This window comes from Dermacentor silvarum, chromosome 2 (assembly GCF_013339745.2).
Source record: "Dermacentor silvarum isolate Dsil-2018 chromosome 2, BIME_Dsil_1.4, whole genome shotgun sequence".
Taxonomy (NCBI): domain Eukaryota; kingdom Metazoa; phylum Arthropoda; class Arachnida; order Ixodida; family Ixodidae; genus Dermacentor; species Dermacentor silvarum.
This window is the reverse complement of record NC_051155.1, coordinates 225,096,930-225,112,101: the sequence shown is the minus strand read 5'-3', so window position 1 is coordinate 225,112,101 and position 15,172 is coordinate 225,096,930. Positions and strand designations below refer to the sequence as shown.

At 42.8% G+C, this 15,172-nt stretch overlaps 1 protein-coding gene across 1 annotated transcript; it reads left to right on the top strand.

The window, feature by feature from the left end:
* Positions 1 to 536: 536 nt before the first annotated feature.
* LOC119442759 (pyridoxine/pyridoxamine 5'-phosphate oxidase) lies at positions 537 to 13,847 on the top strand. The gene is made up of 7 exons (XM_037707764.2): positions 537 to 808; positions 874 to 1,024; positions 3,318 to 3,417; positions 3,488 to 3,541; positions 5,163 to 5,291; positions 7,919 to 7,995; positions 9,087 to 13,847. Exons 1-7 carry the CDS (start codon positions 715 to 717, stop codon positions 9,235 to 9,237), a joined length of 756 nt encoding a protein of 251 aa, XP_037563692.1. The 5' UTR covers positions 537 to 714; the 3' UTR covers positions 9,238 to 13,847.
* The last annotated feature ends 1,325 nt before the right edge of the window (positions 13,848 to 15,172 follow it).

Genomic DNA, 15,172 nt, shown 5'->3' with positions numbered 1-15,172 from the left:
TTGAGATCTTTCGTGCATTTAGCCATGAATCAACTACATTTTCGTTTTCTGCTGATGATGATAGGACATGCACTTTGTTTCGTTTTCATCGTGGGATGGGCAGGTGCCTGACCGGTAAACAGAAACACGGCAAACATTCGATCGATGGTCGATAAGTAGAACAAGAAAAAGAAATTACTCGTAACTGTGCAGTGAGCACATGCATTCATGCACTGCCTGCACTCGCGCACTGCCGATAAGTTTGTGGGTGCTTTCTGGGCAGCTCTTTTGTGGAATCGTCATAGAATAAAGAACCAGCTTAGAATAAAGCATATAATAAAGATTCGCTGTACAAAATCGACCAGCCTAAGGCAAGAATGTCGGTACTTGTGAAATCATTAAAGTAATTAAATAAACCTAAAAACCAAACGACCTGATACGAGATCCTCTACCTAAATGTTACCTTTAGAAAAAATGCAGTGCTAAGTTGTAATTTATTTTTATGTCCACCATATTTTTCATTAGTTCATCATCATCATTTTCTCATCTTTTCTTTTGTGTTTGTTTACTCTTTGAATAGCGCAACACGTTGTAAACAAAGTCATCTGTTATCGTAGCCCTGTTGTTGTAGTGTACTGTTGCTGCGCAGCTTGCACGCGGCTAATTAAGCAGTTAAATTGCTTTTCAAACGCTTCTCAAGGTCGGATCACGCGATAATGCAGCTGGCTTCATAGAATGCGAATCCCTCGACTTTCGTTGAAGCAGCTGCAGAGAAAATTTCAGAGGCAACCAGACCAACCGTCGAACATGACGTCTGTGCAGCTCGCAGGTATTTCCGTAATCTGTCTCCCGTTGACAGTCTTGATACGAGTGAATATGCATGCATCGTTTCAGATATGAGGAAGCCGTACGTGTCTGGGACGCTTCTAGAAAAGGACTTGCCCACACGGGATCCGATCGAGCTGTTCGAGTCATGGTTTAACGAAGTTAAAGATGCCGGTTTCATGTTCGAACCAAACGCAGTCACACTTGCCACTACTACAAAGTGAGTACTTGAGTAGCCAGGCTGCGGTGAAATCAGCAGGTACCGCCGTTTTGGCGATGCACACTATCGGTCGATCCTAGCATTCGTCACGTGATCTTAAGCCGATCACATAGCGTTTGCTGTATAACTCCCACAAGCCATTTAAGATGGAAGAGTGTCGTGTTGGGGTTGCATACAGTTGTTTTAACTCTCCATCTAATCATGGCAAAGAATGAGGGGAAAGCTTACTATGCTATGTCGAATGAGCAGCAGCATGGTACTGCAACACAGATCTCACAACTGCAGCACCAAAGCTCATTGCTGCCCACACAGCTTCATCTTACTGATCATCCTGTCATGAATACTGTGTGCCTGTAGAAACATCTTCTTCTTTCTGGGGTTTTACGTTCATTCCATTCATGATTAACACATTAACTATCAGGTTTAGTATTATGAATGCCCCTTGTTATATCAGTCAACATTTATTTTAGTGGGGAAGGAGCACAGCTTTAATATTTGGTGCTATGTTGGAGGCTGGCAGGAAAATGGTGGCATTTCCAGCAACTACTAAGGAATTCTGCCTTTCGAAGGCATAATACTATTAAAAAAAAAAAAAACGACAGCAAACGATGCGCCTCTCTTTATATACCTATAGGAAAATTTCCACATCGAACCTTGCTTTTGCACAATGTGGAAATGGGTGCACCGACGGGATGGGGGGGGGAGGTGGTTTCGGGTGTTGTAACCCCCCTCTTCCTGAGGCCCAGTTAACCTGACCCCCCCACACGTCCAGCCCCACCAGTCCAACGTGTACCTTCAGTGCTCTGTTCACATTGTCATTACAATTCAGGAGGTGGCTTGAGGTCGAATTTTTTTTATTAACAAAAACACTTTATCACTTTCTTGTATCTATTCATTCACTCTTAAATTACTTTGAGTAAGACGCTGAAGAAATAAACATTGTCATCATCCTTGGTGTCCATAAATTATTATCATTATTGGGCATTTTATTTGCTGTTGGATTCCTCTGGCTAAATCAAGGAAATTGCGTAGTAGGCAAAGTGCTTGCTACCCCCCCCCCTTGTAGCATAGATCCTGGGTGCGCTACTGTGTGGAAACCATGAAGACAACTCAACTTACTGAGTTAAAAGCTGGAAACTGTGTATGCTGTGTCTGTACATCCATCGTCCTTGTTATTTCAGCCATCAACAACAGTCATCGTTATGTTGTTAGGCTACCTCCTCACCCTGATCTTTATTCGAAAAATTTAAAGGGCCCACCACTGAAACTGCATTGGTCACACTGCAGATGCTCCATGGCCCAGAAAACTGGCATATGCAGGGCAACATTTTAAGTAGTAGTGCCAGTAAGCGCATCTCTGTTATGCATAATGAAACAGTAAATCATGACATAACGCCTGTACACATAAGTCAACTCGTAACTATGTCTAAAGAACATAGACCTGCTAAAAAAAGAGAACATGATATTCAGTGGTTTTATTTGGGGCGTAACACTGAAATTGTTGCAGCACATTGGGGTTACATATGAATGTGCCAGACATGCTAACACTGTGCTACTGTGTCAGTCACGCTTGGTACTTTGTACCAGGTTTTACACTCCACACAGAATAATGGCATCTATGCATTTCGGAGGCCACAAAATGCAGTACTGTGAGGAAGACATTATGTGTGTTGCAAAAGATGTCCTTCAGAAAGGGAAAATGTCAGCCGTGAGAACCTGCTGCCTTCACAGTAAATGGTTTCAGCACCAGGTGAATGACTGAATTCTGCTGGTATTTTGCCACCTGGAAATGCAGTGTTGACTTCGTGGGTGCATGGCAGCATCATGCCTGTAAGTGTGGCTTGTGGCCATAATTCTTAGCTTGCATGAAATGGAATGAACTTCAGTAGTTCCATTTCTCCAATGAAAGTGAAGATGGGGAGAAACCAAGGGGCCTGATTTTGCTAGTCACAATTATATGAAGTCAACAAATAATGAAGCCAAGGAAAGCATAGGGGAAAATATTTGTTGTTTTTATTTAATGATAAGGTATGTGGAAATGAATGTGGACAAAAAACAACTTGACACCAGTGGGAACCAAACCCACATCCTCCAAATTTTTTTCTTGACCTATAAATTATTGGGTGCACCTTTACATTCACACGCACCTTTTCTTGACATGCCTCTTGAATGCAATTGTCTCCTATTCTCTTTTCACCCTAGCCCATTGTAATGTAACTGGTTAGAACATGCTAGCCCAGACTGACTTCTCTGCAGCAGTGCTTCTGTAAACTGTTTCACTCATTATTCGCAGATCAGGATTCCCCTCATCACGAATGGTTCTCTTGAAAGGCTTCGGAAAAGATGGCTTCGTATTTTTTACAAACTATGAAAGCCGCAAGGGAAGGGAGCTGGTAAGTCAGTGCCATAATCTCCTCTTTTGTGGGCCTTCATAATCACAAAGTTCTCTAAACTGTATTTCAGGAAGAAAATCCAAATGCATGTCTGCTGTTTTACTGGGACAGGCACTACCGGCAGGTAAGTCTTGATTTCTTAATGTTAGCCCCAGGTGGACAAAATTAATCCGGAGTCCCCCACTACAGCGTGCCTCATAATCAGATCGTGGTTTTGGCATGTAAAACCCCAGAGTTTGATTAAATTAATTTTTAATGTTGAATGAAAAAAAAAAAAAGACCTGCTTTGGAAAACTGTTGCCCCCCTTTGCTTGTTCTGGTCAGTTATTGCATTTGTTGTTTAGTAACAATAAGAAAATTGTCAGATGGTATATGGCTAACATTTTTACAGAAGTTTTATGTTGCAGTGTGGTTCAATCCAGAATGTTGCTTACTGAGGTTGCAAGGATACTTAAAAGGGACACTAAATCAGTTCAGGATCAAGAAGTATTAATTCAAGGCATTGTTTCTATTTATTAGGAGGAAAAGGATTGATTACTAGTAATTGAAAAAATGAAGCTCAGAGCTTCCCTTGAATTTTGTGCATAAACTGTAGCACCAGTACATGAGTTTTACATCACAAATTACAAAGTATCTTTGCGTGTTTGGGCCATTTCTATGCTAATAAGGTTATCAAAACTCACCAAGTTGGGTCTTTAGTTTCTTTAGAATGCAACGTAAATCTATTTTATCAACACAATGTTAATTAGCTTCAGGCAGAGGCTGTCCAAAGTCATGATGTCGAGGGCAGCCAGTGTTGAAAGGTCAAGTTGCCATCGCCAACCATCTTTCATTCTTGCAAGCCTTCTCATGCTTACCATCTCTCCATGCATGGTAATAATACTGAGGTTTTTCGTGTCTTATAAGTGTAATATTTGAATCTAGCTTAACTTAGCAGCATTCCTCTTTCATGTTCCTCTTGAAGCATGGGTGTCCTTAGTTCAACTCATTTAAAGCTTTTTTTTTTTTTGCATCATCAGACGTCTGCGCCTGCTCCCCCTTTTTTTATTTGTGAAATACAGTATTGACATGTTTTTCATGGTTGCGTACCTTTCATCAGTTATACATATACGATGAACAACTGTTTTGCTGCAGGCTTCAATGATGCCGCATTTGTGATTGCATTTACTTGAATAAGCTCTCAGCAAACAGTATAATTGCAAGCCTAGGCTAATATCACAATATACCCCATCTCTTAGGCTGATGCTTTACCGCACTTCTTTTACTTCATATACATGACCTTATTGCTGCTTTAAGATGGTCTTGTGCATTGTGCCATGAACCACAATGAGTGCCCCGTAAGCAATTGCTGCTTTTAGTACTCATGCTTCATTGATGTGAGTGCCTTGTGTTATTTTATCATTGTCATGCTTACACTATAATTTGTGTTTGCAATCGTGGCATGGCTGGGCGGCTCTGGCACAGAGTTGAGTATCAGCAACCTTTCCCTGTAAGATGGGCATGTGTTCTAGGGCTGTTAGAAGAACGAGCTGAACGATAACATGTTTTAAAGAGGTTTCTACTTTCTGCAGGCCTGCCATGATGATGAAGAAACTGGATAGTTAAGCAAGCGTAGGCATTTCTAACAGGGAAAGCAAGTGGAGACTAAGTCAGTTTCAGAAGGCCAGTGTCACAAAGCACCAGAAAATGAACTTCTGCACTGGCTGCCATGCTTAAGGCACTGTTACATACTCCCTCTGCCCCAGGTTCGTGTAGAAGGCACGGTTGAGAAGGTGTCTGAAGAGGTGTCCGAGCGCTACTTCCACAGCAGACCGCGTTTGACGCAGCTGGCTGCTGTTGTGTCCACACAAAGTGCACCTTTGGAATCCCGGGCTGTGAGTGGCTTGAACTTGCTTTTAATTTTTCTGCAGGCCTCTGCTGGTCGCGTGTGGCCTCTTGTCTGAACTCCTGTGCAGACCATGTGACTGATGCCGAGTACCTACTTGCCACGAGCTCCCACTTGCTATATGAGTCATTAGTTGCCAAAGCTGCCCTCTTGATTAACCCAAGCATGCCACTTTCAAGCATGCAGAATACATAATTCCTCAAACACGTGCATTTCTTTAATGCAAGGCATGCCAATGATCAACATGGCCCACTCTGACACATGTTTGAGACTCGCAGAGTATGGCAATAAGAACAATTCATATTTTCATTCTTCAGGACTATAGCATAGACTTTTTATCTGTAAGCCACATTTTATTTACTTTTTGTGTCAGGAACAAGGGCTCTGACATTGTTTATTTGAGGACAACTTAATGCAGAAGTTAGCTTCGACAGTAGCCCTGCTTCTTCTTTTCAGTTAGATGAATCAATGTTGAGTGTACATTTCTACGCAGACACAAATATCCCTTCAGACTTATGACTTAATTTTTTGATAGATGATGTTTGACAGCATCTCCAAACTGGTCCCTGCAGAGACGCATTGTACATACCGAAGGTCTCCCAGTGGTTTAGAGATGACTGTTTGAAAGATACCGTATTTACACGATTGTAAGTCGACTCGAATGTAGGTCGACCCCCCAAAATTGCATGTCTCAAAAAAAATAAAATTGGGGGGGGGGGGGGGGGAGAAAAACCACGCGAGTGCATTTCACACAAGGGAAATTTATTGATGGGGTTGCTAAGACTACTCATCGTCACTAGAGTTGACCTCACTGGTACTGCTGCAGTCATAGCTGCTGCGGTCCTAAAGCACGTCGTCATCAAAAGTGAGTCCACACTTCGCGAACGACCGCACCACGACATCACGCAGTACAGCCCCCCACGCAGAGAGGACCCACCCGCACACAGTAGCCAGAGAGGCCAAATTTTCTCGCGCTGAAGCCGCCACTGCCGCACCACACGTGCACTGACTCCAGACTTGCGTCCCACTGCGCAGTTGTTAGTTTCCTCAACATGGAGGATAGCAGCCCGTTTGAACGCTGCTGAGAACGAGCGCCGAAAGTTCTTGGCACTCATGACAGGCGCGACGATTCAGCACAACAGCAGAAGTGACAGATGCGAGCGGCCATCGAAAACAATCGTCTCTCAAAGAAAAGCTCTTCCGCCAACTACTAATACCCCCCAAACGACGGCTCTTCCGCCAACTACCAATACCCCCTAACGGCGGCTCTTCTGCCAGCTACCAATACCCCTGAAACGGCGGATCTTCCGCCATCTACCAATACCCCCTAAACGGCAGCTCTTCCATGATCAATGCTCCCACAAGAGCCGTGCGCTCGTGGTGCGCGCAATCAAAATGTATGCAATACAGTAAATTATTACGCTACGCTTCTACCGTAACCATAAAAACGTAGGTGCAAAATTGTAACCATGCCGTAGCGCCTCTGATTTCTCGTTTCTCTTGCCGTTACTAGCGGTACACGGTTCGGTTTCGATTCTAAGTCGACCCCCCAACATTGGATTGCCAAATTTGAAAAAAATGGGTCGACCTACAATCGTGTAAATACCGTACTGCTCAGAGGTGTTCGCAGCACTGAAAGTACCAAAGCAACCCCTGCAAGCATCTAAGTGACAGTTATAGTGACACATGTTGTGACTTCAGAACTTTTAAAGATGTCTGTGCAACTATGCGCACTAGAACTAACCTTTAGACTTGTTTCCTTGTATGCTGCAAGGGCCATTTCTCTTTGAAATTTGTGTTGACTTCTTGAAATTGCAACTATCTAGCTCTGATATGTGAAGGACATAGACATAATGTAATTACACGTGACATTTCTCAGGGAAATTTCAGCAACCTAAAACTTGTTGTTCCGTATCAAATGATGCATCATAGAATAAGTGGGTTGTGCTGTGCTGTTTCGCAGAAGCAGGCCTGCTGTGCCTCCTATAAAGGATTTCCCATATGTAATTCTGCTTGGTGCAACCTAAAAATCATGAAACAGATAAAGGACAGATAGACAAGTGCCATTTGCCTATAGTACTTGTTGTTATGTGTTCCTTAAGCTGTGCAAAGCAGAATAATGTATAGCAAACTTAGACACCAATTTGCCCTAGGACAAGTTCTTTTTGAGACCTAGAAAGGATTATGTTGCTGTAACAATGACCATGGGTTAACTATATGAACAAGATCGGTTATATTTTTAACCATTGGGCATCTCAGCTTGCAGCCAAGTTTGCTCATTTTTGGAAAATTCACTTTGTGATGTGTTACTCAGTTACATCAGCATAGTTGTAAGGATAGCGTTATAAGAGATCACTTTTGTGTTACATGTAAGGTTTTTGACAGTGTCTTTACATTAACTGTATGGAATAACACTGGTGCACTTGTCAGCAGAAACTTGTAAAACAGCAAAATGGTTGCTAGCTGGTCTTGTTGGTATGATGTTATAATATGGCAAACACAAAAATGGGAGAAAATATTAAGGAACGGACGAAACAGCCAAAGCTTTCTAGGTGTCAACACTGCACTTGAAGCAATATGTAACCGATTATTAACATGGCACTGTTCATCTTTCAGGCTCTTGAGGCTAAGTTTAAAGCCTTGGAGGAAGAATACAAGGATTCAAGCAAGGAAGTTCCAAAGCCGTCTTGGTGGTGAGCATTATGCATGCTAGCGAGTGGCTAGAATGTCGGGCACTGAATAAGCACTTTCTGAAAACGTAGCTGAAAACACTCCGCTGATTTTAATTGTTCACATTCGCTGAATAACACCGCTTAGGATTGGAACGTCTAAAAGTTAGTAGAAATACGAAGATTTATAAACATTCATCAGCTCATTAACTTCAGCAAATCGAGACTTCCACAATCTTTTGAAGAATGATTGGTTTACACTTTTCTGAAGTCATCATTCGTGGGGTAATAATCCAACTGGCTATGCCTATTTCGTTACGAAATGGAGTGACCATACCACTTTGCTGAGGCTAGTTACCTTAGCCTCCCTTACCTCCCTCCCTGCCTTTTTCTTTATTCCTCTCATAATTATACGATTAAACTTTCAAGCACAAAGTGCAACTTTTTTTTACACTTCAAGGTTTTATCCTGTCTTATCAGCAAGGCTGAACCTCGACGTTCATTAGGCATATGACTCGAATGTTTTCTGCATTTAATGTTGCACTTGACTCGTGCGGCAGTCAATTGCAATTGATCACTAAACACATTGTGGAATGTCTTTTATTGTTAACAAAATGGCATCCTGCTGTCATTTTAACTGCACATAGTGTTAACATCAGGACTTATGAGCCAGAATAATTGTCACACATAATTCTGATTGTAGGAGAGCAACATGGCATGTTTAGTTATCAGTGTTCAGATGGCGTGATTCTCTATGTCCCTGAATCTAGGCAATGGCACTCTGTGATCGACCATTTTCCTAACTGTTATGCAAGCTTTTAACACAAGACATGCCAACATTACTGTGGCATAGCATTTTTTTTATACAAGCATATGGCTGTGCCGCTAGTGTGCCTTATCCAGTGGAAGATATTGCTTATTTTGATAAACGTACAATATGCACTAAGCACTAGCATCTAGAGTCAGCAATTTGTAATATTTGCTTGAACAAAGAGCTGTGCTACTTTGCTTGTGACGTAGGGAGCTGAATGCTAACACTTTGAAAAAAAAGAGACCACTGAAATCTTCTGCCTGTAGCCGTTATTAACTATGGCTGCGGTGCTGGCCTTTTCTAGGGGAGGTTACTGCCTGGTCCCATCGCGCATGGAGTTCTGGCAGGGACACTCCTCACGTCTGCACGACCGCATTGTGTTTCGAAAGGGCAGCCCATCTGGGGTGGCACAACTGGCTGTGCCTGGATGGGTTATGGAGAGGCTGTACCCCTGAGTTTTTCCCAGTTACTGCTTTTATTTTCCTGTGTCTCACTTAGCTCTTCGTTCATCCCTTCTTTTATTTTCCCTTACTCCATTTATGTTCTTTCATAGCTGTGGTGCAATCCATAGTAAAATTAACAAAAGTAATACAGCTGTAAGCTTTCCCTGTTAGTTGGCTAAGCTGATTTACAGCAACAGTTAACAGAACAAGTCACTAAAGCCAAATATTGGTGGCTGCATGGCTGAAAAAGTGCAATATATACAGCACGGATGCTTCCATACTAGAGCACTGCACGGGCCGATTTTTTCAGCCTGGGCCCGGCCCGGGCCCGTTTTTACGTTGGGCGGCCCGCCCGAGCCCGATCAAAACTTATATGGCGAGACCCGGGCCCGGCCCAGGCCCGTAAATAATCTACGTTACCCGCCCGGCCCGGCGCGCCACCCCTTTACCTTAGGCCCGAGCCCGACTTGAAACCGGCCCGAACCCGGCCCGAGACTGAAAAATAATATTTTTCAGAGTTGAGACGCCCGAGAATAACTCGCTGCACGTTATATGCACACCACCAGAAAGCCCGAGCCCGGCCCGGGCCCGCGTCAAAAAACCTGAGCCCGGCCCGGGCCCGGGTCAAAAAGCACACGCCGTGCCCGAGTCCGGCCCGAGCCCGTGAAAAAACTGTTCTACCCGGCCCGGCCCGTGGGCCCGAGCCCGTGCAGTGCTCTATTCCATACTACATTTTGGCCCAGCCGCATCGTTATTAGCACAGTTCACTTACAATAATTCAAACCATTCTTAAAATTTAGTTGGCCCATTGTGCTTTGAAAACAATTTGAAGCTGGCTAATTCAAACAGCCTTTTCAGTTAATTCGGTCAGTTCAAATTAATGGCTTCGCAGAGCAGAGAAATGTGGCCAATACTCAGTCTTTCACCTTAGGTCATGTTTGTGGCTAACTTTCATAAACCTCAAAAACAGGAGTATAAGTATGAGTTGAGTTTATTGGCCTTGTTATTGCCAGTGGCAGGCTGTTATATGTCATTCTTTCTTACCTGTGGTGCATCAATTGTCAGAATGTCGGGTAATTCCAGGCACATTTGAACTGAATCAATCTGATGTTTAATGGTATACAGCTGAACAATCAGCAAGCTTGGCAGATGTGTTTGTGTTTATGATATTAGCATAAAGGACAGTACAGCATTCTCTCTTTCATTGTTTCTTTCTGTGCAGTCTGTTGTGTTTGTCCTAAATATGAAGGTGTTCATTTAGAAACAGCAGTAGGCAGTTGTGAAACAACAGCCTGCATATAGATGCTGAAATGTCCCATCCTAGGGCTATTGCAATGCAGATGGTATGGCCATCAGCCTTCTGTGCTGTGCATATGGTAGGGCTGTGATTCCCAGTGGTAGCTGTGAAGACGCCATAATTGCTAGATGACAACTCCTGTTTTGTTGGTGTTTATCTGGCAGTGGTGTGGCTGTTAGAGTATAACAATATGATGTATAAAATTACGGTTTGTATAGTTCGAGCCTTTGAACAAGAGGTACATTTCTCACAATAAACAGAAGCTTCCTTTTTATTGCTTAGGCGGGAAGGCCATTAAAACTGTAAGAAGTAGTGCAGTTTCACATTACGCTTGTGATATTTTCTGAATGACTTTGTACCATGTGCACACTATATTTTTGCGACCATGTTAACATATGCCTCATGTTTCTTCTTTTTAATCAAGTTCTTGTGAGCACTCCTTGCTCTCTTCGTAACACATCTGTCTTCTAAGTGAATTACTTTCATATTTAGGTTAAGAAAATACAAAGTTATAGGCTATTTGTGGAGCCACCTTAAACATGGAAGCTTTGTAACACACAGTCAGATTGCAACAGTCATCAACACAGGATGATACGGTTGATTGCTAGCTCTTATACCATATTACATATGTGTATTTGCACTACAGCGATCGAGTGACTAGTCACGCATTGACACGTGAGTTAAATGCGAATGATTTTGGCAGGAATGAAAATGAAAAAGAGCATTTAAAAAATAATGTTTACATATCTTAGACAGTTGTTTTTATTTTTGCTGCCATTCCTAAGCATTCCTTCGCATTTATTGATTATTAGCTGCTACTGTACCTACATTCAACTTTTGCTAATTTTACTTCTTGCTAATTTGATCATGTCGAGACTTTCAGTGGATAACCATGCATTTGCTTTGATTTTGAGATGTCAAATGTTGGTTAAGTAAAACAAGAAAGGATTCACAGCAAATAGCACACAAATTCAGCAGCAGAGCCAAATGCATAAGCCGAGTTACATTTAAAATGTACAATAAAATGGGGGAGGGGGGCGGGGTCACAAACCTAGGTAAATTGTGTGGAAATGTCTGCGCAAGCTAGCCACGCATGCAGTACGGTTTGTTGAGAACCCAGTTCCTCAACAACTTGCATGTGTATGCTGTGTGCAGACTACATTGTCCTGTTCCGTGTCCCTCGCTCTCTATTTATCGCCCGTGTCGTGTGTTGACATATTTTAATACACTGTCTATAAAACACCTGGCTTCTCACACATTTTTTATGCACATAGTCATCTTGACTGCCATAGCTGAAATAGAAATACATACTGTGTTGCCGTGCAGTGCATTTAAAAAAAATTCTGAGACAGGGCTAAATCAAAATGCACAGAAGAGCAACTCAGCTTTGCGATGTCATTTGTACTATGTCCATTTCATAGCTTTGGTGCAGACTGTCATAAGAGTACTTTGAGGCAAAATTTGTGTGTGGATTTCTGGTACTACCACTACAGTGCCTTTGATTCAGCCCTTGGGTTATTCGAACCAATTCTGTGTGTGCTGAAGTGAAGTTGCAAAAGTTTGCTGTATCTGTGAGGCAGATTATGTCTGTGGTTTGATAACTGCAATCAACCCAAACTTGCCAGTCAGTAATTTTTATGCACTGTAGGGATATCTTGCTTAATGGTTATTCTAAGAGACTCGTAGGAAATGCAAGTAGACAAATGAAACAACAAAAGGTAAAAACTATCACAGCTTGTTTGTTGTCACCTCACACTTTAGTCCTTCCATTTTTTTAGTACCAATGGTAACCTTCAAGCATAGTGCGTCTCTTTCTACAACATGTGTGACAGCAGAGCATATGCAGCAGTCATCAAAATGACAGTTCAGCTTTGATTCTTTGCTGCCATGTTTCTTATTGCATGCACTTTAAACTGCCATATCTTTGTCAGCTCCTGTCAAGTTGTTGTTTCCATGGGAATGTGACAGCTTTGGTAATATCCTGGACTCTATTGAATTAAGCCATGTTCTAGGACGCCTTCATTTGAGATGTTCAGAGGGGATGTGACCATCTTTTGAGGCAACCAGAGCAGGCAAGATGACAAGTTTGACAGTAGCAAAATGTCCAGATGACAGCCCCCTGTATGCACTGTAGGTGACTGACCTTTGTACTTGTCTGTGCCTCCTTCCTGCACGCAGGCCGCATTACAATACATAACCGTGCTTCCAATAACAGGGCTTCCAAGTTTTGCTAAAGCTAGTAACTAGAACTGCCACAAATGCTTGTTTATCTTTTTTTTTAATGCAAGAAAGTGTACAGCAGCTTGTGCACAATTTATTCTGCTGTGTCTAGTGCAAAGAATGGCTGAACCTGGTGAAATAATTATAGGTTGTGGCACGTGACTTTGAGGTACACTGAGTAATGCCAAGCCTGATTGTTATGAACTGAAGTATTGAATGAGTACTTAGAAATGGCTGGGCCCACTGTCCTAGGCAGTCACATAGTCCTCTGCTTACAAGCTGTGCTGACTTTGAGGCCATCACATTGATTAGATAATAACTGCCTGGAAATTTTGACATCACGACCTTTATCTTTGAGGCCACATGAAGCTTTCTGATTGATGGATGAGTCAACGTCTCAAAGCATATGCGAGATGCCATCTTGGAGGGTTTTGGAATAATACTGACCACCTGGAATTATTTAACATGCTTGCAAAGCAATAGATAGCCTTCCAAAAATGGTAATATATCACGTGAGTGGCCACCGCACAGTATGTCAGCGGCTTTGTAGTAGAAAGTATTACTCAAGCAAACAGGGCAGCAGGCGGCACTCGAACTGGAAATCGCCTTTGCACGCTCGCACATACAGTCGCTGATTTTGCCCTCTTCACCGCTACAAGGCCAGTGACACACCACGCAGTTACACTTCCGCAATATTATTAGATTTTTGGGTGGCTGTACATAAGTGTTTTTGCATTCCTCTCACATCGAAATGTGGCCACCTCAGTCGTATCACGAATCGGTGACCTTGAGCGCAGCAGCAGGACACCATTTTGAGCTCACATGCGATGCACTTTCTATTACTTCAGTTGCATGATGTCAAGGTGACATTGCTAAACTTGGCTAGTCAGTATCACTCATGGAAGTAGGTCATTCTTGCATTGGATTTGGTGCTGTGAGGCTTGGGTGATCTTGCAGCAATGGTAGCAGTGTGGACTTATTTCTGATTTATCCAGTTCTGTGCCACTGTTTCCCTGTGCGATTTCGTTGTGAACATTTCAAGTATACTGTGGAAGTGTCATATACATTTTATATAGCTTTAGGACTTGCCTCTTTTTTTTTTTTTTCCTGGTGCCCATGGGTGCATAATCACTGTCTTATGACAGGCATTCTTGGAAGTAAAATGCTTCATTTGCTATGTAGTAGGAAATGTTTATGTGGAAATATATTTCTCTTTTCAAAAATAAGAACTGTTTGCTGTCTGTATGTAACCGTTTCAGCAATGTGTGATGGCACTACATCTGGGAGGCAATCGTGCAGTACCCCGACTAGGGGCGTGTCCAGAGTAACATCAAGGGGGAACACTGTGGTATAAAAGTTACTAACAGGGATAAGGTGCCTCAGAAAGGTTGGCCAATGTTTCGTTAGGAGGACCTATCTTCGACAAGGGTGGCCTTGTCATCAAATTTACAAACAGGGGTAAGGTGCCTCAGAAAGGCTGGCCAATGTTTTGATAGGAAGACCTATCTTCGTCAAAGGCGGCCTTGACGAAGATATGTCCTCCTATCGAAACATTGGCCAGCCTTTCTGAGGCACCTTATCCCTGTTTGTAACTTTTATACCACAGTGTGCTACTCTATCTGCCGGCCGCATTCTTGATTTTCGACAAAAGGGGAAAAGGAGGGGATGAAACAAATATGGAACATTTGGTAAGGAGGGTGTCGCTGTCACACTCAAAATGGTTAGTGTGGGAATTTTTTGTGCGACATATATACCAAGACCAAGCGATGCGTCTGATGGGGCGGCGCAGCATATTTCCAAAAAGAAGCAGTGGGGTGTGGGTCCCGCAAAAAGGTTTTGTTTTAGTTTGTGCCTGCAGCCAGTGAAACCGTACAGAACTGCTAAATGATCGCACATGCTAGGAAAAAGACTTGAAAAGGCTGAGTGCCTAGGGTACATTTGTAAATATTTAGCTTTTTCTGACTCGGGCATCCAGTAAGCTTTTGTCGCCAACAGTTCTTGCGACAATTGAAATACTTGTCAACGCAGTCTTCCGCAAGCTGATGCCAAACCGAGTTCACCATTTTTTGTTTTTTTTCATAATATTCGTTAATGGTCCTTCAATAGTGTCTTTTTGATGCATACTGTGCCAGAAATGCAATGTAGTTACTGCTGAGACATACGGGAAACCAGTGCTGGTGAGGAGGCACTACGGCAGCTTGCGTGTGCAACTAAAATATGTCGGCACCATCGACTAGAGAGGCCATGAAAATATTGTTATGTAAAGAAAACAGAGCCTAATTATGTACAGGGTGTACTTACACTGAGATGCAAGGCTCAGAACGAAAGGGTGGAGAGCTCTCATGCAGAATGACATGGTCCTCTTCATTGTGTTTTCCCAGTGGTGGCTCTTTTCTTTCGCCTTCACTAGATGCATATCATTACCCCCGG